This window comes from Gouania willdenowi, chromosome 11 (assembly GCF_900634775.1).
Source record: "Gouania willdenowi chromosome 11, fGouWil2.1, whole genome shotgun sequence".
NCBI lineage: Eukaryota > Metazoa > Chordata > Actinopteri > Blenniiformes > Gobiesocidae > Gouania > Gouania willdenowi.
In genome coordinates this window covers 7,243,766-7,266,276 of record NC_041054.1, presented here as the reverse complement: position 1 = coordinate 7,266,276, position 22,511 = coordinate 7,243,766, and the positions used below count along the sequence as shown (strand labels likewise).

General features: G+C 43.2%; 1 protein-coding gene across 2 annotated transcripts; it reads right to left on the bottom strand.

Annotated features, from left to right (window-relative positions):
- Positions 1-266: 266 nt before the first annotated feature.
- On the bottom strand, positions 267-21,512 carry LOC114472030 (adhesion G protein-coupled receptor B1-like). 2 transcript variants are annotated; one of them, XM_028461073.1, is made up of 32 exons: positions 20,782-21,510; positions 17,474-18,332; positions 16,410-16,559; positions 16,215-16,313; positions 15,619-15,780; positions 15,220-15,384; positions 14,110-14,274; positions 13,863-14,027; positions 13,680-13,781; positions 13,463-13,569; positions 13,189-13,383; positions 12,980-13,048; positions 11,952-12,060; positions 11,417-11,560; positions 11,256-11,325; positions 10,993-11,095; positions 10,240-10,283; positions 8,234-8,360; positions 5,414-5,517; positions 5,211-5,313; positions 4,961-5,111; positions 4,763-4,832; positions 4,598-4,664; positions 4,409-4,494; positions 4,118-4,289; positions 3,919-4,014; positions 3,764-3,800; positions 3,037-3,644; positions 2,901-2,936; positions 2,686-2,790; positions 2,424-2,474; positions 267-2,212 (listed from the first exon to the last, which is right to left on the bottom strand). In XM_028461073.1, exons 2-32 carry the CDS (start codon positions 18,174-18,176, stop codon positions 2,015-2,017), a joined length of 4,563 nt encoding a protein of 1,520 aa, XP_028316874.1. In that variant the 5' UTR covers positions 18,177-18,332; positions 20,782-21,510; the 3' UTR covers positions 267-2,014. The 2 variants fall into 2 exon arrangements, with proteins under 2 accessions (XP_028316874.1, XP_028316875.1); XM_028461074.1 differs by lacking the exon at positions 2,424-2,474 and having other exon boundaries at positions 20,782-21,512.
- Positions 21,513-22,511: the final 999 nt, after the last annotated feature.

The window sequence follows — 22,511 nt, the reverse complement described above, 5'->3', positions numbered from 1 at the left end:
GCTATTTTATGAATCTGCAAATCACGTCTAAATTTGGACTTTAAAGTGGCAGAGGTTAAAAATTCATCTCTCCACACGCTGTCTCCCTTTGTGCTCTTCTACTTCACAGCTTAAACTTTTATTTTAAGGCTCTGATTCTTCATCTTCTTTTTACTCTCCTGACGGTTGCAAATGAATTTGATCCACATTTATTCAGACAGAAGGGAACATTAGGTATGAATCTGTGATAACTTGATTGTGGTTGAAAAAAACTCAGATACTTGGGCTTCATTTAATATAGATGTGTTTATTACAAATAGGTCACATTCATTTTGTGCTGTGAGAAGTATTCATGTACAGGAGGTAAAACATAACACATTATGACGAGAGAATACAAATAGGTATTCGATATAAATAACTCAGGTAGTGGGTTGAATGGGGGGGTTAGCTGGTATTACATACTGCTGAGTTACCGACAAGGTTACAGTAACACACATATAGAAGACATTAGGGTTTAATTACCTGTTGCTCAACAGCATCAGGCAACCACAAATATCCTGAAGCACTCATTCAAAGGCTATCATTCAGTTTATATATGCTCTACCTCTCACAGAGGGCTCCAAATATGGAGTCGTGTGCTAACAAATCTCTAGTGAATAAATTCCTTGAATTACTAATACTGATTTGTTACACAATATTCTCATAAAGCATTTTATATGAGGAAGATGGTATAAAAGTAGTGAAACATTGGTAAGAAAAATCTGCCTAAAATTATATCATTATCAGTCCTGCTTGAGCATCAAGCGCCCCATCATATTGCACTATTTCAACAGTGATGGCTAAAAAACACAAATGTGTTGAAGTCTCAAGAAGAAATGTATTTCTCCAAAGTCCTGCAAGGCTGAGAAACAAAAGGGCGATGATGAAAGGTTCCCCTTAATCCACACGCATGACATGGAAGAGCCTGCAACCTGTGCCAGTGGAGTGCACTGCTCTTCCAATGCAAGAGTCTGTGTTCATCCTTGGTGCTGGTGCTTCAATATCAAACATCATCATTTTCCATCACCACTCAGTATGTTTGTCCCGATGCAGTCCGCGTGGGCTTGGAACACATTGTGAAATGGTTTGAATTCTTTGTTTTTTCCAATTGACGCTAATGTTCTCGCTCTCATTACCGAAACAATGAATCTAAAGCCTCAGGTGAAGAGACGTTGTGAGTTATATAAACTTAATAATGTTTGCAATAAAGCAAAAAATATAACACTGGTATTCATCACTGGAATACTATTAAGTGGAACGGTAACAGTGAGAAATATTATTTGCTACAATCTCCATTACAGCAGCTGCACAGAGTCTTATTTTCAGCTATGGAGGAGCAGCAACATGAAACAGTACAAAAAAATACACATTGGGTCAAAATGAAGCTAAAAGTTTTGAACTAGCTCATTACACAGGAACAAAATATGTACGGCCGTCAAGTACAGAGTATTGGAGAATGAAACTGTTCCCTTATGCTCTTTTGCCTTGTTCTGTTTTGGAAGGTAATTTGGCTGGAAGAAAAAAAAGCCAAAAGTTCAGGCCTGTTCTCCCAGGAAGCAGGGATCTCACGCAGTCACATCTTGATTAAACCGCTCACTTCAGAGGTGAGTTCAAGGAACAAAGAAGCACGGACACGTCGACCACATCCTCTGAAACCCCAGGCTATGGGGTCCAGCACACTCCCAGTGAAGCGTTAATGGAACCACAGACGTTCCTGATCTGTGAACACGTTGGCCGCTCCACTAACCCTTTCCCCCTTTAGAGCGCTCTGAGAAGTGTTGCTGAGAAATCCACACTGAGAAGCTACAATAAAGATCCCATCATGCCTCTACTACTCATCCCTTCTCTCCTGCTCTGGTCGAGGGTTTGAAGACACGGATTGTGGGAACTACACTCAGACTTCCTCCCTGTCTCCATCCATTGTAGGATCCCATTTCCAAACCAAAAAGGTGACTGAGGTGAAATCAGGTGGCTAACTTGCCCTCTTCCTTCCTCCTCAGACCTCTGTCTGCAGGTCGATGATGTCCTGCCCCACCAGAGGGATGGGTGTGCTGGTCTTCTCCCACTCCACAGAATGCAGCTCCAGAGGCGAGGCGGCTAGAGGTTCCAGGTCCTTGCGCACCCAAGCTGGGGGCGACTGTGGAATTCCCCGAACTCCTTCCCATTGCCTCTCCAGTGGACCTTGCTGTTTGTCCTGTTGGGGAACAAAGAGGAGCCACGTGAGCACAAGTGCCACCCTTCAGACCTGAATAATTCATGCTGCAGTAGGAATGAAATTGACTTCACAGGGATGAAAATTCAATGATGAAAGTCTGTAATTCTTCGAAACATGCACATTATCTGATGCTGTGTTTTTACAATTGGTTTTAAGGTCTAACATTGTGAGGTTATATACAAACACTCACGCTGTGGTTCGTTTTGTCACTTCCTCCTGAAGAGACACTCCATCTCACAGACTGTAAGAAGGAAGAAAATACATCCTTATTCAAGTGTCCTGACATGTCATCAGATTACTTCTTTGATCAGGTCCATTCCTTATTGGAAAATGCTTTTGTAGTTGGAAAATGGCCTCATCTGAATGACTTTTTCCAATGTTTTTTTTTTTTTTTTTTTAAGACTTGTGTTGATGGAGATGTGGGTGATGAGTGTAATGTCACACTGTTTTACCTTGCTGTCAGAGGCTGGAGATTCTCTGTCTTTTTCAGCGTGGTGTAGCTTTCTGTTCAGATCCTGGAACATATTCTGGTGGCGTTTCTTTGTGTGCATTATTTTCTAAAAGAACAAAAAAAGAAGAAATCAAACATTTAGTCATCTCCACATCACAAATGTCCAACACTTTTTGTTTCCTGCGTTTTTACAGAAGTTGTTTAAACAATATTTACCTCGAAATCCAACTCAGCGTAACGAGATTTCTGCCTCTGTAAAGGAAATGGAGAGACGAGACAAGGTTTAGCTCCAGGTAAATATTGAAAGAGGTGGATAATAATTTGTAAATCAGGGTGTTTTATTGACTCGTACCTCGAGTGAGCTCATGGAAAGCGTGGAAATGGTCTCACTCTTGGACATCATGGAGTTCATGGACTCAAAGGTGTTCTCCAGGCTGCTGTGGGTGATGTGCGACTCGCTGGACATATTGTGGATGTTCTGGATGGGAGAGTCTCTCTCAGAAAACGACACGCTGACCTGGTCTGGGGCCATCCCGAAGGCGGTCTGGGGCTCAGCGAAAGGCCCGCCGAGGTGCATGAGTCTGGCTTGAGGCATCTGCTCTACGCTGATGTTGTACTTTGCGGCATCGTCTTTGGGCTTGGTCCTCAGGGTGGAGGTGGTGTTGGGCATGAGGATGTAGCTGCTGCCGTCGGAGACGCCGCCCTCGGCCTGAACCCGGGCCAGGTCGGCATCGAGCTGCTTGAAGAGCTCCCCCTCGCACACGTACACAGGTTTCCCACAGGATGGGTCGACTCCTCCCGTCAGTCGGCTTTTCTCCCTCTTCAGGGTGAGGGTGTGGCTGGAGTACTCGGGAACGGCCTGCATGTGACTTTTATTGGATGGGAGAGTGTGGAAATTGGAGCCCATTGGAAGAGGCAGCTGTGAAGAACCCATCTTCTCCTCAGTGGAACTCTTGATTCCTTTAAAACAGAATAACAACAGGGTTTGAGCAAGACAGAAGCAATGTCTCATAACATTTGGTTTATCGTAAAGAAACAAAGAGAAACTGGAACAGAAAAGAAATGGGAAAAACCCTCACCTTGTCGGCTTGAATCTCCATCTTTTTCACTGTCAGACTGCAGATAAAAGAAAGAAAAGACACTCTATCAGTGTTTAATGTATGCATATATTCATTTAGGGGTAAATAAGTGAAGCACTTAAGACATTAAAAAGGCAATAGGCCAAGAAACTTACCATATGTGGGGTGTGGCTGTTGTGATGAGAACTGCCAGAGTCTCCATTTCCATCGTCCTTACGGTCAACGACTCTGCACTTTACAGCCTCTTGAACCTAATTTATGGACAACAAATTCATCTTAATATTGTAACCAGTGTAACATCACACAAAAACCCAACAATTAGTTTTAATTTTTTTGTCTTTTAGTGTCTCTTACCTCTCTGCGAAGGATGCAGTGCACCATGACAATAATGAAGCCCTCCAGTGAATCAAAGACGGCAAAAAGGATTTGAAAGAGAGCAGAGCGGCGGTCTGTGATTGCCAACACCGCAGACATCCACGTGAGGGCAAGAAGGGGCAGAACAACACAGGAGCTCCACAGTGACGCCCTGCAGGAAGCCAAACACCACAGATTACATCACAACATTCTATCTGCTGAACTGTGAGCATCCAGATCAATGATCAGCCTGTAATGACACCGATAAGCATAGCCGATCAATCAACCTACCCAGCTCTCTCCTTCAGTTTGACGTCAGTGATGCCGTCCTTAGACACCAGCTTGTTGAAGACAAGAATACCAATGACCATGTTCACCTGTTTGGAAGAGAAGAAAGCAGTTAAATACATGTTTCTGTTAATCCTCTAAAGAGACAACCTGTGTTATAATGAACTGAGACGTCAAATCCACAATGCGTACCAAGACGACAGCTGCAGCTGGTCCCACGAAGGAGTAAAGCAGTCCACCTTCAAGAGAAAGCCAGCAGCTAAAAGCAGAGAAGGAGGGAGAATATTAATGAGTGAAAAACTTCCATTTCTAAATGTCAAACAGGATGCAGAAGTGTAAATATGCATCAGGACTTACTAGTTGACAGTGCTGTATCCTTTTGCTTTGGTGAAACCCACAGAGACAGCCACCACCAGTGCAGGAAGTCCTGAAAGATGGAAAAATGCAAAAATGGAAAATGTTAAAAGCTACAAGATGAAACAAAGAAAAAAACAGATCATATAACTAACTTAGAGGGAACTGGTGCAATGTGAGCATTAAGCATGAGACTCTTACCCCAGCCTAAGCACAAGAAGCGCTTGCGGATGATGCGGTTGCGCAGACGACCAGTGACAGCCATGTAGGACTGCCAAGCTTCTGTCAGCACCCAGCAGAAGGAGGACAGGAAAAAGAAGTGCAGTAAAGCTGCTACCAGGGTGCACACCACCTGTGAGTGCCAGGGGGAAGCAGAGGGAGAGAAGGTGAGATCTGAACGTTTCCTTCAGTCTGACGGCTCTGAGTGAGAAAGAATGGAAGAGCATCTCACCTTATTGCGAGCTTGAGTTTGTCCAACAAGAATGAGAGCATTAGAGCATATAATGGAGAGGCAGAAGTTGATAAGGATAACGGAGCGCTCAGAGCGGATGTACCTGAAGGATGAAAAAAGGAGAAGGTGCGTTTAGAGCTGAGCAATAGATGGATATATAAATAATACTATGATATACTAAGCTTTAATTTAATTTAACTTACTTCCACACAGAGACGTAGATGATGATGAGGAGCAGCAGGGTGAGGGAAGAGACCCCACAGCCTACGATGAGAGTCACGGATGGGAGCAGAGACTTGTCCATGATCTGCAGAGAGGAAACACAACACAAAATGCCTCTTAGATCTGAATGGGAACATACACCAATGTGCGGAGAATGCATCAGTAATGAGATGCACACAAACACAGTGTCACACATGCAAGAAGACAAAGCCCTGTGGTATGAGCTATCTGGAATAGCAGACGGCTCCCTGTAGGCAAACAGCTGAATGGCACAATCAGGCTACGGCTGAGGCAAGGTGACCCCAAGGTTAACGTGTCAAAATGATGGAACAGCGAGGGAGACGAATGGCCGGGGTCACTGCCTTTCTTTCTCCATTCCAGCTTTGAAGTCAGCAGTGAGGAGAGTAGGATACACACACATATGTTTCTCTCCCTTTGCTGAGCCGGAGAAGAATTCATTACTTCTTCTCAGCTCACAGGCTTTGACTGAGCTGCTACAATGGCCTCCTGATTGTTGACAAGCATGCTGGCATCTCGTGTTTTTGGTACGTTTCAGCATTTCCTCGCTGTCTGGCAGTAGCAGCTCTTTGTGGCATCCCTGGTGGTGTGAGCAGCTGGACTATTATCACCTGTGCATTAATCTGCCACCTCACAAACCCTGACCTGACAGGAGCTAAGTAACCTGCCACTGCCAGTGGGTGCGACTGGTCAGTGTTAGAAGCTGCCCTGGTGTCAGAGAGAGAAGAGCGATTGTTTTCTCGTTCTGCTCATTCACCCTGAGGGTCTGTGTGTCACTGATGCATTTATCAAATCACAGCCCTGAGAACTACAGATAAGAGTCAGGCTCTGCTGCAGTTATGAGGTTCGAGGGTGATCTTACACCTCGCTGTCAACACCACAGAGGGTGAGGAAATCACTCGATTCTGAAGTACTAATTGGGAAAAGAACATAAAAAAGAGGTGTTAGCGCTGATAGAGGAGAATGAAACAGATACTAATGTGTGAGGAGAACACATTCCACTACATCAGCCATTATTCTTGATGGTGTAGTGTACTATTTTTTACACAGCCTTGATGTATTGCCCTGCTCTAAATCAAAGTGTTCTTTATGTTGGCCTTTGTGCTCTCAAAGCCAAGTAAAATCTAGCCTTGGGCAGCCAAAGACTAATTAAGCGTGGCAGATTTGTACCCAGTCACATGAGATGTGCTCAAAAACCAGATGGCAGATGGGACATTGGTGAGTTTTGTTTTAGATCTTTAGTGTTAAAAAATTCACAATGATACAATATGTTCTTGCGCTCCTTATCTGGGTTGAATCTTCCACCTTAGGGCACAGAGTGAAACCCAGGCCGTCTGTTTGACCTAAATAGGAAGTCTGTCCTTGACTGAATCTCAAAAAAAAAAAAAAAATGTGCAGAGAAACTGATAACGAAGAATTTGGTCACACTGCTAGTCAAGGGCATCCATCTGCTGCACTGAGCTGTTTTTCAACACAGGGATGCAACGAGGCCAGTGCTCGCCTTTTCCCCTCCAATCTCATACAACTTGCAGGGAGATGTTATCAAAAAATGTCCAAGGCACATGTCAAAAGATGGATGTAGAGGAGGAACCATCAGTGCATGACCAGACATCTGTCTCTCATTGGCCAGCCTCTCTGGCATTTGCAGATGTATACTGCTGTGGCCGAGGAGGAGGAGGAGGAGGAGGAGGAGGAGGAGGAGGAGGAGGAAAATGGGAGGCGGAGGGAATAATAGAGAATTCAGAGATATTGGCTGGTGGAACGATTAGTGCAGACGCAGTTGTTGTTTTTTTTTTCTCAACACTGCTGGCAATGAAGAAAATGATGTCGAGGAGGGACGGAGGTTTATGAGCAGCTTGACACAAAAACAGGACGAGGAAAACAAAGATGTAAACAGCAAGACAAACGCAAGATTTCAGGTTTGATTTGCTGTCCAAATAGAATATGTGAAGAAAAAACACATTTAAAAAAGCATCAACACACACACATCTCCTTGTAATAGACATCTGTTGACTGCTTTTAGTGCAGCAGCAGCAGATATGAGATTTAGTCAGATATGGAGGCTCGGTGGGGGGCTGTGATAGAGGAGTGTGTGCGTGAGTGTGTGCGTGCGTACGTGCATGTGCATTATCAGAAATCACACAGGCCAAGTGTGCGCTAGCTGCAGAAGCCGTTGCCACAGCAACAGGAGAGCACAGCAGCCTCAACATGGTCCAGGGAAAAAAAAAAAAACTACAGTCTTTGTGCATGAAGAAGCACTGCAATGCACAAATATTATTAGGCTACATAAAAGCCATCAGGGGATGCTGGAATATGAGGCAAACGCGCTTTGTTTGTGAATTATTTAAAGTCAAATACAAGCAGCGGCTTTCAATTACTCTAAAGTGCAAATAAGGGGTTTAATAGCCAATTGATAAGCTAATATTTGCAGATTTTCCTGCATACATCTGCAAGATATCTATTAATGCTGTGTTATAATATCATGTAGCAAGCTGACAGCTAAAAAATATTACATTTTCTGCATATAAGCTCTGATTCAAATTTCCATTCTGATTTGTTGAAATCTAAACATAATTCCTGCATATCAACACGTATGATTACTGTTGCAAACAGGCTGCGATTTGCATCAAACAGTGCCGCAGCAAAGCGCACAGAAGACAACATGTCTGCATCCGACCCCCCCTCCCTATCCATCCCCACAAAGCAACCACACATGCACCAAACACTCAGGACATTATCCGGACCGGGATTTTTCCCGGGTTAAACGGAGAAGGGAGACTTACCGAGTCAAAGTTAATGTGCGCTAAGATGGCGAAGGTGGAGATGCTGTCACACACGCATTTGGTCCTGAATGAATGAACAGGCACAGCTCTGCAGCTCCGAGCAGACCAAGAGCCGAGCAGGGAGGATCTGCACAGGCAGAGAGAGAGAGAGGGAGGAAGAGAGAGAGAGGAGAGACATTATTACACAAACACTTCATCAAATACTCTGCCTTTAATAAAAACTGTAATATTTTTATTTCCTTTCAAAAAAGAGAACCACTTCAAACAGCTCTGATGCAGCCCATACCTATTTGTATTTCATGATACCCTTTAATGAGCATCTAATTAATAGCCATCTGCACCATAATTAATACTGATAGGCTCTCCTCAAAATGATTATTACCACAGTCTGTTTGATTTCTTGCTTCGTGCACACGTTCCTGACACCAAACCCCTGGCTCACAAAGATAACGTATATAAGTTGTGATGAATTGTTCATGTTTCTGTTTTTTTGCAGCACCGTTACAGCCAGGGGTGCACAGGGTGAAATTACAATGATGATAGTTTACTGGCATCTATAAAAGCTACTGGCTGCTCTCTTGAATGCATGCCGGGGTGGCCTATAGCTGTGATGGGATGCAAATGTGTTGAATGCCGCATGATGCATCGCAATATGATGAAGAAATGTGTGAGACCAAAAGCAATAGACTTGCAGATATGTGGCTTTTTGAATAATGTGGGGGAAGAAGCTGAATAAAACCCTGCAAGCAAACGCTGACCCCAAACTCAGCCATCAGTCAAGCCATTTCCACTGTCTCCTTCATTTCCTTATTCACTTTCAAAAAAAATTGACTGGCGGCGCATTGGCCATCCTCTGAAAACACATGAGTTAATTATATTTTCTAACTCAGTTCATATCTGCTGAGACTTTTGGTTGTTATGGTAAAGCTGCTGTGGTTGCAAGTGTAGAAGTGTGTGTGTGTGTGTGTGTGTTTTTTGTTTTTTCTTATCAGTCCTCCACAAGTACGCCAATCTAAATGCAAATTGTGCACCTGTGTATTGTTCAAGGGGGCTAGAGCGATCAAAAGCTTATGAGTATCTTTAAAAACCCACACCAATACCTTAGTATTAACCTTGACAGATGTATGCAAGCACAGATGGGACATAGGGACTGCAGTGCTCTTTAGACCAACACTTTACTGTTGACTTATAAGTAGGGCTCATTTAAAGCAGTAAAGGAGAGCTTGAGCCATTGTGAATCATTAGGGCAGGGGTGTCAAAATCCTTTAAGTTTAGGGGCAAATTACTGTATATAGAAGTTGGGCCACAGAGTAGAGGTGGTAAAACCAGCAATTTCAACATTATTGTGCCCTATAGTTTTCACTTCCACATACCGATAGCGGTCTTTGCAGGATCTTTACTTCTAAATATTTTTTTTGGGGTGTAATTTTTAGGGGAACACTGTGGAATTGTTTCCACAATTTCTGATTTAAAGTGATTGCGTTAATTTGATAAAAGCACAGGAATATTGGAAGCCCTTGCTGTGGAGTTTGATTAAATTTGTAAAATTGGAGGAGCTGAGATATCTATAGCTGAATTATTTGGTAATTTAGACAATGATTAAAGTATTCTGTCCTTTTTACTTTCTCCTGAGGGCAGAATTGGGTGCTCTAAAGGGCCGGCTTTGGCCCCCAGCCCTTGATTTTGACTTGTGCATTAGGGTTGTCATTTCCTAAGTGTGCACGCCATGCAGTGAGTGTGAGAGACAGCTGATTGAGCGCCTCTGGCTGGCTCAGGCTTGGAAATTGACATGAAAAATGGATGAGACGTTTATTGCTTCCCTTTTTTTCCTTCCTTCAGCGAGAAGGGCGTTGGATGCACTGACAGATGAATGAAAAAACCTCGGTTATATGTGAGGATACGCACAACAGATGCCAAATCATCTGATAAACGCACCATGGATGAAAAAAAAGAGGTGTGCCCCAGAACTGAGATGTTTACATATTAAAAGAAAAATCAACACTTACGTTTCGCTCTCGTCCCACGATAGGCATGTCTCATTCATGGTGTCCTGCAAAACAGATAGATGGAGAGTGTAGCGTGAGGACGTGTGAGATGTGACAGACATCTGCATACATTTCTCAACACCCTCTCTTTTCTTACATGAATAGAGTCACATTATTTGGGCCGATTTGATTAATTATTGTTCCTTATTCAGTAGAGTTTTGCTTCTTTGTCTTGAATCACAAGAATTTGCGTTCATGTACAGTATATATCCTGTGTATATATGCTTATTACATATCGGCTGATATATCGGCTATCAAGCAATATATCGATTATAAAAATATATATATATAAAAATATTGGTTATTGACCCCAAAGACATTTAGTTTTTCTAGAATTTGTTTGTTTTGCCTAGTAATAAATACAGATTATCCAGGGTTAGTAACAAGATGTGCCATCTTAGATATTCATATACTGCATTTTATTTTAATCTCGATTTTTTTTTTGAGAAAGTGAAAGTCTAGCATACAGTTGTTTAAGAATCATCAGTTAGTGTACATTTTAGGAGACCCAATTTAAATTCTAGTCGACCCCAAGGTTGAAAAATTGTGCTAATAATTGTTATAATGCCTCATCATTTGCAAACCTTGTGGTTACACTGAAGTAAGTAACAGTGTCACAGCAAATGTCAGGGAAATGTCGGCCAGTGGTGAGCAAACACTGCTGGTATTTATTTCTAAGGCTCCATTAGATTTGGGTCAAGAGGATAAACTCACATTGTGGAGGTGAGGAAACTCGATCTCAACAGGAGTGGACAGTAGGGCAGGGGTCGGCTTCACAATGACCGACACCACCTTGGAGTTGAGTAGGGTGGTGTTGCTACACAAAAACAAAGAAAACACACCACACAGTCAGAGTGGAACCAAGAGGACGTTCTAGCAGAATGGCGCGCTTTCTTCTTACTAAAGCGCGCCATCTGGTGGTGAAGTTCTATATTTCATGTGATGTGATAATTCCAAATAATAATTGTGTCTCTTACCTCTGAAAGGACAGAATGGAGGCCAGGTTTCTGTAGAGGACGATGCCAGTCACAAAAGCGTCATTCCCATCTGGACGCAACAAAACAACCACTTTAGAGTCCAACTCAAAACATGCATTTTTTAGTTTGCCTTCATAATAAATCATGTCCAATCGACTCACCAGAGTTTTCGATGGACAAAGCATCACGAGACACTGAGATCTTCTCCTCTGAAGTCCTCACCCAGTCCAGCATACCCCTCCAGCCCTTCACTGGGAAGGTGAAGTTGGAGTTTGTGGTGGTGGGACGTTTGTGGATGCTCAGCACTGCACAGGGAGGGAAAGAAAACAAAAGGGATTCTTTTAGAATGCAATTCACACACACACACAAAAAGCAATGAAATTAAAACATGCATTACTGTTTTGTCCCTAATTGATGCAGCGCTAATGATGATGCTGCTTGTTGTGTGGACAAAGATTGTCACCTAGGTCGATAACACGGTTGGTGATTCAGTTTGGCATTTCACACTTTGGCTTTATCACAGTACACCAAGCACCAGAAAGTTTGTGCAAAGGACACACGTGTGTGCACATCTAAAAATACTTCCACATGGCTTCAGTGTGCAAATGTAACTGAAGCCTGAATGCATCTCATTGTGCTTTATATGGACTCAGATATAACAGAGGGTTAGTTGATGGAGGGAAAGTAAAATCTCACCTAGATTTTCAGTGACTTCATAAATGTCCTGAAAGCCACTCATCTGCGTTCCGATCATGTTCACAAAGTCTTCAACAAGGTGGAGGAATTCTTTGATGCTGGCACCCATCTGAAAGATAAACGAGTCATTAGGAACAGAAACTGGGAAACAATCTGGCAATCAACAGGTTTTCATTCTTCAATTTGCACAACTGGTTTAAACGCTTATTGATTCCATGCTACATGTTTTTCTGCTATATTATATTACTCCCAGCCACCTGCAGTGAATTGAAAAAAGAAGGAGAAAAAGCTCACTTCTTGCTGCTATGCAACCGAAGAACTTCCGTAAGGCCATAAATGGACAGAGCCATTGATTCATTCACATTTATTTCCTGCTCTTTTCATTCAACCAAAGGGGCGGGCAGTCCAATTTGCGTGTTTATGACGCAGAACGGCAGCGATGTGGGCACAAGGTGTGCGAGAGCTTGTGTGCAATGTACCATCTCCTCACTACAGCCGTCAGTATGTGGGATGACAGGGAGACTCACAGATTGCTGAGTGGGAGTAGTGATTTTCCCTGATTCAATCTCGCTCTCCATCTCGTTTGCTGTCACCTTGAAGCTCTTTCTCTCGTCACTGTATAGTTCGCTAACGCTAACTCACCCCTCCTCTTTCCAGTTAGTACATAAATATGTGTTCCCTCCCAGCGGGGAAGACGATTTCAGAACTTTTCTGCACTTTCCTTGTGTAAACTCAATTAGTGGGAGTTTGACATTTCCCCACTTACTTTGACAGGAACACAGAGGGTGTCAAGACATTGAGGAGCAGTGTCGTTGTCATGAAACTTCATCACTAAAGCTAAAGATTGCATTGGATAACTTTTGCAGTGGGGTGAAACGAGCCAGTCTCAGGTTTTTTAAAACACTTTGACAGCTCTGTCTCTTTTCATCCCTAACATGTAACAAGTGTAAGAACTTTGCTTTTTCTCCCCATGCACTGACGCTTTAAGGATCATTCGCACACATATCGAACACCCTCTTGTCACGTACCAGCTGTGCCTCTTCCCATTTGTCACGATGTTCCTCCTTTAGCAAGTTGCTGATGGTCTGGACATAGTTCTGCAGATCATTAAAAAGGAGGTAGAGGTGTTAGTGGTTCATTATCCTGCACAGATTGTGACTTATTTTTGTTCAGAAGTGATGCTTGGATTGTTAAGAGAATGAAAACATTCAGTACTCGACACAAGACTAAGGCTTACCTCAATGTCAGCGTTGCTCAACCTCAACCTGGTGCCCTTGTACAGTTCCGTAGTGTTCTTTAGGATCTCCATGATGGTCAGGAGATCACCACTGTACTTGGCACCTTCATCAGAGGAGAATCTCAGCCGTGAAATAACCTCAGCGACTCCATCCATGCTTTGCCCAGTCTGTGTTTTAGAGATGTAGTCTTTAGACTGCAAAAAAGTCCTGAAGTTAATTTCAAAATTCGTCCCATCAGATGTGGAAAACCAACCAGTGTCTCACCACACTCACCAGGGTCTGAATGTTCTCGTAGTTCTTTGAAACGCAGTTGATGTAAGTTGGGTTTTCCCATGAGGCAAGACCCACAGCGTCAAGGGTGCACCGGCGCATGACCAAACCTGTTAGGGACAAAAAGGCCACACTTTATAGTTTTGTTTGTTGCAGAAAACACATTGCAGGTGCAACATCTCTGCCTTTGATGTGTGTGTGTGTGTGTGTGTGTGTGTACCTGCAGCATCAGCAGGACAAACAATGGCTGCCATATCTCCAGCAGGAGTCCTTTTCCACACAGCATCACCGGTTGTTTGCTCTGGGCAGATCTCATGAGGCTCTGTGAAAAGGTAATGATCCACGTTTAGTCATGCACTTGCTCTTTGATTGATGATGGGTTTATTATATCTAAGGTACCAACCAGGGCATCTCTTCTCATTGCAGCGTTTCTGCTCCCTGGTGTCACCGAGGCAGGTTTCTCCTCCAAAGAAAGGCCCCTCACACACTCTCTGCCTCTGCTGGACGCCACCACCACAAGTCTTACTGCAGCTGCCCCATGTGCTCCATGCATGCCAGCGACCATCAACTACACACAGCAAAACAACTTGTCAGATTTCTCTCTGTTTTTTTATGGCATGGTTTATCTGAAGTTAAGATTTTCTACATACCGGGGCACTCTTTCAAGAAGCAGTTTGCAGTCTCCTTCCAGCTGCCATGGCACTCAGAGCCTCCATAGGAAGGTCCGTTGCACTCTCTGGTCCTCTGCATGGTGCCATTGGAGCAGGAGGATGAGCATGCTGTCCACGCAGACCAATCATTCCAGTGTCCGTCCACTAGAGAGCAGCAGAAGAACATGGAGAAGAGTGAGCAAACTCAAGATGAACCCGTTGACATCGGGACTCTGATGCTGTTAACGTTTACTATTTTCTATTTCAACTCAGTGTTAGAAGTGTATTGAAGGGTTTTTATCTCCTGACCTTTAGGCACCTAAAGCTAGAAACATGGCTCTTGAGACTTGAAAAGGTCACACACCAATTTTCTGTTTTTTTTAAAGGACAGAACAGGATTCCAAAAACTTAAAATCAGAGTTGCTAAAAAAGTGAAGCAACATAATAAATTTAGGTTTTATTTATTCAGACAACTGTTTTCTCAGGAAATTTGATCATCTACTGATGACTTTCGCTTCGATGCTTTTCTCATGAAAGAACTCTTGTCTTGCCTGTGAGGAAGACTGACAGTTAGCAGCCAAAACATGTCAGGAGAAGAAATTTTGTTCTACTGTCTGAATAAATTAAATAATGACATATTATTCCAAAAAAGAAAACAAAATTAACTTGCTGAAATTATTAAGTGTGAAGGAACATAAAATATATAATTATAATTATAAAAATACAAATAAAACAGCTCAAATCATTTGCAACTAATACAGTGTGGACCAACAGCAGCTCTACTTTTCTGCACAGCGGCTGTGCCACTGGAGAGGTCTTGATTATGACATGAGTCACCGTCTGAGTTTCAAAACCACTGATTAACGTCTGCCCAGCTTTCATTCCAATGTGTCAGATCAGATGTAATGTCATACTGTCCCCGCTGCTGCAATTTGTGTTTGCGGTGCTGGGTGATTTATTCACTACTTGTGTGTGAATTCGGAAAGTGAAAGGTGAAGAATCCTTCACTGTCAATGACTGTGAATCACAACGTGGTAACAAAAAAGAAATACATGGAAATGAATCATGTTGTGAGTAATTGAAGGCATGTCGGTGGAGGACCCTCCTCACCTGGGCACACAGCAATGTTGCAGAACTTGGTTTGTCTAGTGGGGCCTCGGCAAGGTTCTCCTCCGTTCTGGGGCTGCTTGCACGTGCGTGTGCGGTCACGGTATCCACGGCCACACGTGGATGAGCACAGGCTCCATGGAGTCCACTCATCCCAAGCACCGTCCACTGCAGACATACAGAAAGGGTTGTTTAACCATCATCCAGCCTATAGATTATTACCAGGTCTCTAAGACTAAAGTACAATGTTGCTACATTTTCAGCTCTATTAGAGTAATTGATTTACTATTGAACAGCCATTTTGAGCTATCCAAAGGTAATCTTTAGGAGGAAAAAAAAAGACTTCACTACTCTTCTGCAGCCAGTTATCTTGCTGCAGTAGATTTATAAGTAGGCACTAACCGGGGCACACAGCTGAGTTGTTGCACGGCCTGTTTTCACGCAGAGGTCCGGTGCACTGGGTGCTGAAGGAGGATGTTGCACAAACACGGGTGCGGCTCTGCCAGCCCTCCCCACAGGTGACCGAGCACGTGCTCCAGGACGACCACTCATCAGCCTTCACATCTGATGGGTAAGCAGCGGGAGTTAGAGAGGAACTCAAACATTTAGAAAATGAATGTAAGGCATAAAAGGGTTAAGGCAGGTGTGTCAAACTCATTTTAGTTCAATTGCCAAATACGGATGAGTTTGATTTCAAGTGGGCCGCAGAGGTGGGGAATTGAACAATTTCAACATTAGTGCTACTTTTGCATCACTCCAAATTTCGGATTAATTTCAACAAACAAATCCCATGAAAAGTTTCTATTTTTCAAATAGTGCTTAATTTCCTGTAGAAATTTGTCAGATATTTTAAGCTCCTTTGCCACCAGATATCCACAACTAAATTATTTGGTAATTTACAGAATGATTTATGTTTTCTCAGACATTTTTACTTTTCCCTGAGGGCCAATTTGGCCCCCGGGACATGAGTTTGTCACATGTGGGTTAAGGTGTCTGACCTGTCTGTGTAGCGACAGCTCCAACGTTTGAACCATCAACACCTTCTTTCTTTGAACCGAGGATGGCTCGCAGACCCTGACTTCGGCTTCTCTCCTTGCCTGCAACAATTTCAACATTTCATCATGATTTTTACATTGAATTGCATTGGATCAACCTGAACATCGATATGTGACCTAAACCACATGTGTGCTCACCAATGCAGGGCTGGGGGTTGCATGCACGCCCTTCTTCAACCGTGCCCTCACACAGGCCCTCCTCTGGCTGACAGGTCCGGCTACGCAGCTGAACTCCTCCACCGCACTCCTGACTGCAAACAGACCAGCGTCCCCATCCAGCCCAGCCCTCTGCACATGGGGGTGAAGGAAGAGAGGAAAGAGCATGAGCAGATTAATCGACACTTCAGCTGGATATCAGAATTCATGTGGCTGAAAGGAGAGTATATGTAAAGCCAGACTTTTCCCACTGTCTTTGTGTAAAAGTTTGCAGGAATCGAGCAAACATTGTAAGACCTTCGATTTCATGCTGAAGTGAAATGACGGCTCTTTGCGAACAGTGCTGAGTTCCATAGATATAAAACCTGTAATGATCGCCTCCTTTTTGACCGTTTTGTGCGATCTATGGCTCGACTAGGTGACTGGCATGTTACTATGGCAACACAAAGTGGAGCGCTTCGATTTGTGCCATGAGGCTGACTGTGGGCTCTTTGTGCTTCGCTCCATCCAAGGCTCACACACAACATGTCCTCTATATCCCTGTAAAACCCTTTGTTTCTCGGGCAGGCATCACACTCCGATGTCTAAGTCTGCTGTTCAGGAGGTCCAGCCAATTAGGAACAGAAGATGCACCATCACCTCCCTCTAAATCCACTGATTTACTTGTCATTACTTTAAAGAGTTGAAATGGAGAACCTGAGTTTGTGCCCTTGTACTGAAAATACAGATCATTACTCTCAGTAGATTTTCTCTGAGACAAACACTAAGTGATTGCAGGTCTGGAGGAAACATGGTCGGTGGTGTGGCAGAGGGTGTTATCTCAATAAATACAATTTTTTGTATCACTTTACTTGACATTTTATACATAAAGTCTGATATTAGATTGTCATTATCTGTCATTAGCATGAATACATGAAGGCTGTAGTTAGGTAAGGTTAAGGCTAAGGTTAGGATGACAAAGGGTTAGTGTAACGAACGATTCATTTGTGAGATCAATTTAAAAAAAACTAAAAGATTTGAAACTTATTGACGTTGGCCAAACTTACTGATGATCTCTGCGTCGCGTCCGTTGTCTTTGGGAACAGGAATGCATTTCTCCACATATACGCCACCTCTGAAGCAGCTTCCTGGCTTCCTCTTTGGGGTCTCCCAGCACTGGCAGGGCGTGTTCATGATGCCACAGGGATAATCATGGGTGCTGCTTGACAGACACTTCTCCAACCACTGGCACAACATCTGGCAGGCTGGCATGCTTGGATTCCTCTTTCCGACTACCAGAAACTCAGCCTTGAACTCGTTGACTCCACTCTCCCCCTCCACGACCTCCAGGGCGTTTCTTGGGGCCACCTTGCGAATTTGCAGGAACTGCTTGCTCGCTTCCAGGTAGGTGACGGTGGTTGAAGCGTCGCACAGCCTGACGACTTCGTCAAAGCTCTCCATGCCCAGGTAGGTGCGGGAGGTCTCAATGAAGGAGTCAAATTGGAAGGTTCTGATCTGGCGGGGCACGCAGGAGTCAGTTGGTTTGGTGATCTTCATGTAGACGGAGTAGCGGCGAGGGTCGGGATTCTGCAGAGTCCAGGAACACGGTGTGGAGGACAGGGTGGTCGTGGAAGAGAAGACGCCAAAGAAGCGACTCTGTTCCAGGGTGGCACATGTTGCAGAGGCTGGGCCGGAGGGCGTGCACGAGGTCAAACCAAAGAAGAGAAGGATGAGGGCCACACAGGGGCCGGTGACAGCTGACCAGGCCATGAGGTCGGATGGTGCAGTATCTGACTGTTAATTCAAGCTGGGCTGCTTCTGTTGACTTTTTCTTGCAAGTTTTTGAACTTTTTTTCCAACCTTCTGTTGATGGAGTGATCAGTTTATTCACAGCAGTCAGAATATCACGTCTGTATGAGAAGGGAGCTGCAGAGAAACAGAGAAATGAAGAGGTATAAGCTGTAAAAATGCATTAAATCCACCCCACAATAATATCTGATGTATTTTAATTAACCCTATTGGCAAGTTAGTACTTGTGCAACAGGGATCTGCTTTCATCATAATGCTTTGGGGTACATTCTACAGCACTCTGTGCTTTGGTGCATAATTGCTCCGGCAGCACAATTACAGTCCTTCACAGAAAGCCGGTATCTCCAAGCTTCTACTCTTTCCTCCCACACACCAAACTGTAGTGTGAACCATGTGCGTCAGTCTGACGTCCACAGAAGCATCGCCACTGGCAACTGCAGACGCTATTAGCTCCATTATTATTTGTGCAATGCACTATATTTATTAGATGGTAAACAAGCGAAAAACACTTGTGCTCATGCTGAGGTGTGATTAAATGCACCCACTGTGCATTTTAAAAATGTCCTTAACAAATCTGCAGTATCTGCATGACACACTTGAGCCAAACACCGTCTACAGCAGCAATTATGACATACTTTGCATGAAGGAACAAATGCATAGATGTTAAGGAGCGTGCATACATTAAGTATGCAGAGCACCTTTTTTTATGCTTTGCGTAAGACTCACTTTGCAGAAACTCACACTTTTCTTGCTGCACCTTGTCCAGATCGCGTGGACTGACTGAATAAATTCCACTTAAAAAAAAAAAAAACAAGAAAAATTTAACCAATGTAATTTTTTCTTATGCATTCTTCTTTTGTGACTATGGTAGGAAGTAGTGAGGGGGAAAAAAAACACAAGTTGTCATTATCAGGATAACAATAGTTTCCAGGAAGCACAAGGTGTAATTTCTGAGTTTGCAGTAAAAGAACGTATTTGATGGAAGTGGCTGAGGTTGATTATATAGACCGGTGGCAGCGCTGAGAGGTAGACACGTGAAGTCACTGTCAATGTGAGAAGCACCTGCACTTTTCACAGTGAAAAGCTCATAATTACCTTCCTTGCTTCCCTTTTCACATCCCTCCCTCCATCCTTGTGGCTCTTTGGCCCTTCCTATCCTTTCTGTGAGAATCACAGCAGAGACCTCTGCTTTGTGCCAGTGTCTCTCTCTCTCTCTCTTTCTGTCTCACTCACTCTCTCCCGCCTCCCGACAACCGGAAGCTCCATGAAAGGACATCAGATGTGAGTGAAAAGAAAGATCCAGCTGTATATGGAGAAGTCAGCGCCTCTTTTCCGCTAACCCCAGACCCCCTCCCCACCCATCCACCCCTCAAATCACTTTGTCTCCTTCTTGCACTCCCATTTTGCTGTCGTCAACAGCATTTTTGCATAGCAGGGTGTCTCAAGTGCCAACAGTTTGTTGTTATAGCAACAGGATATTTTTTTGCAGACAAGTGTACTCACAGCTTCAGCGAGCATGACTCAAATCACTTTGTATGCACTGGCAAAAATGACCAAGTGTCGCATTAAGACTTAACATTTGCAGGTTTTGCATCAACGTTTAACTCTCTGAGAGTCACATGTTGACATGTTGTGCAGAGGAGGTGATGAAGCGAGCATCATCGGAATGTGGGAAAGTTGTGTGTGTTGTTTTATTTGTTGATTTATTTCACATTGTGGTTCTGAAGTGAGCTACGTACTTGTGATCTGGAATCGGATTGAGTTTCCAATGAAATGTAGCTGTTTCAATCTGGCTTGGAATGCAATTGGAATAAAAAAGCTAAAAGACTAAACTAATTTTTCATGTTTCAAATGTATCCATGCTTTCCCCCTTTTTGAACATGTAGGTGCATGAAGACATGCATGCAAGTTACAACTTTATGTTTCCTGCTGCATCACAATAATGTGTATTTTTCATGCACCTGCAAAATGAAACACAAGGACCTGTGCTGGTAATTTCTGCTGCAAATGCATGAGACAGCAAAGCTATCAGGCAGTGAAACTAACAAAACATCTGCACGCAGCCAATGTTGGATAGTTGAGTGCATGTCCTCAGATGTATATTGCTGCAAGGTTGTAATGTACCTTAATTCTGCAAAAAGCTTCAAAAAACAAAACAAAAACAAAACAAAAAAAAACACAGGGTTTGCATCCTGGTGAATAAATTTGTTAACAACAACCGATTTCTTGTGAAAAGTCAAATTAAAGTCAACTAAAGGAGCTGCATGGACAAAATTCTCAAACTGCTATGAAAAGAGTGTAAAAACAAAGCCATCTAATAGATAACCTGTTGCTGCAATCAAAGTATCTGTCAATAATAGAGTTCATTAATGTTGAATTGATATAAAAGTGTGACATGAAATGAAGAAGGTAGAATGAACTCAAACTGCAGAGTCAAAGTTGCAGCAACAGAAACAGGCTGAGAGTTGATGCTTCAGCACCACGGACAGCGGCACGCACACACAACAACTCTTTCCCTCTCTTTATCCTCATAACAGTGTGTGTGTTGTATTGTGTTTCCTCTTACCTTTAAAGCTGCCTTTACGACCCGCTCACTGGCTCTCTTGGATATGGACTCAAAGTTTCAGATCAGCTGGAACGGCCAAAACTTTCACAGCACTCGTCGAAAAAAGCTGACGAAAGGATGCGCCAGGTCCAAGCCCCGACCCCAGGTGGGTCGTTTCCCAAGCTTCAGTGCAGTCCACTTTCTCACAAGCGAAGAAATATATAGTGACTCTTACCAAACTCCAAAGAGTTTACTACCAACTTTGTTTAGCTGCTATGTCCAGAGAAACTGGCAGATAGCTGAAGGACAAATTTTGTTGAAAAAAGGAGCTCCGGCAGAACCAAAGTCAGTGGTCCAAACTTATCTTCTTCACTCTCAGCTCCAAAATAAATGTTGGTACTTCTACTCCCGGCTTCGGAGTCTTCTTGCTTGTGGTCTTTGCACTGCAATTGAGTCCAGTCTCAGTGTGGTGTGTGGCCTCCTCTCAGTGGCTTATATTCAACCCTCCCCTCCCTCCTGTGGAAGTCTGTGCGTGGATGGAGTGAATGAGCCGACAACAGCAGGGAGGGGGTGCGGGGGAGACTCTCTCTCCGTCTCTCTTTCTCGCTCTTTCTCTCTCTCAGTGTGTGTGTGTGTGTGTGTGTGTGTGTAACTGAGATACTATGTCATAGGGAGGGAGGGATCTGTGCTGCAAGAAAGAGAGAAATGATTATGAAGAGCAAACTACGCAGATATCAACGCAGAGCCTAAGGTTCCGGAAAGAAGATCAATGACAGAGGTGGACAAAAAATGTGTTGGGCTGAATGTTAACCTGACACAGGGGATAGTTAGCATGCTCACTATAAGAAACATCAGATCAAAGCCTATTGGAGACACATTAATAAGCTTTAAAGACCATGTTCATGATTGAACAAACAAAGAAAAATGTCACATTTCCCTGAAGCCTTATTGAAGCATTTTATAATCACAACCAATGTTGTTGCAAAGTATGTTGGTCAACAATTAATTCATCTTCCATGTTAGAACATCATGTAAGCTCATGCTGTGGTATTCGCATCTTCTCCCTGGTATGCACTGGTTCCTCCAGTTTCCCCCAAAATACATATGCTGGGTGTAAGTAGGATCTGGTAAATCTGGGTTTGTTGCAGAAAGGATATCTAGAGTAGACATGCAAACTGGTGCCACAGGGGCCCAGATACAGAAAATGACTTCAAAAACACACAAAATAACAAAAATATACAAAGCAAAAATACAAAAATACAAAAAATGACTCCAAAAACTCACACAATTACAGAGAAATACTCAAGAACAGCAAACATACCGACAATGGCAGAAAAAAAAACATAAAAACTTGCAACAAATTACACAAAAGGACAACAAAAACACAATGATTCTCAAAACACACAAAATAAAAACAAAAACACATAAAACTAGAGTTTCTTTCAGATTTGACATTATTTTAAATGCTGACATAAAGGTTGTTCGTGCTGCCCTCAGATCAGACAATCCCATTTTTGTGGCCCCCGATGTGATAAAAGTTGCTAATCTCCACTCTAGAGTGATTTAGGGACTGGAGTTTGATAAGTAAGTAAGTAAGTAACGTTTATTTATATAGCACCTTTCACAGACAGAGGTCACAAAGTGCTTTACATATCCACTCATTCACACTTACATTCACACACCAATGATTCTTTGATACATTAAATTAAACAAACAATATTTAAGATATAAGAATATTTGCTCAAACACTC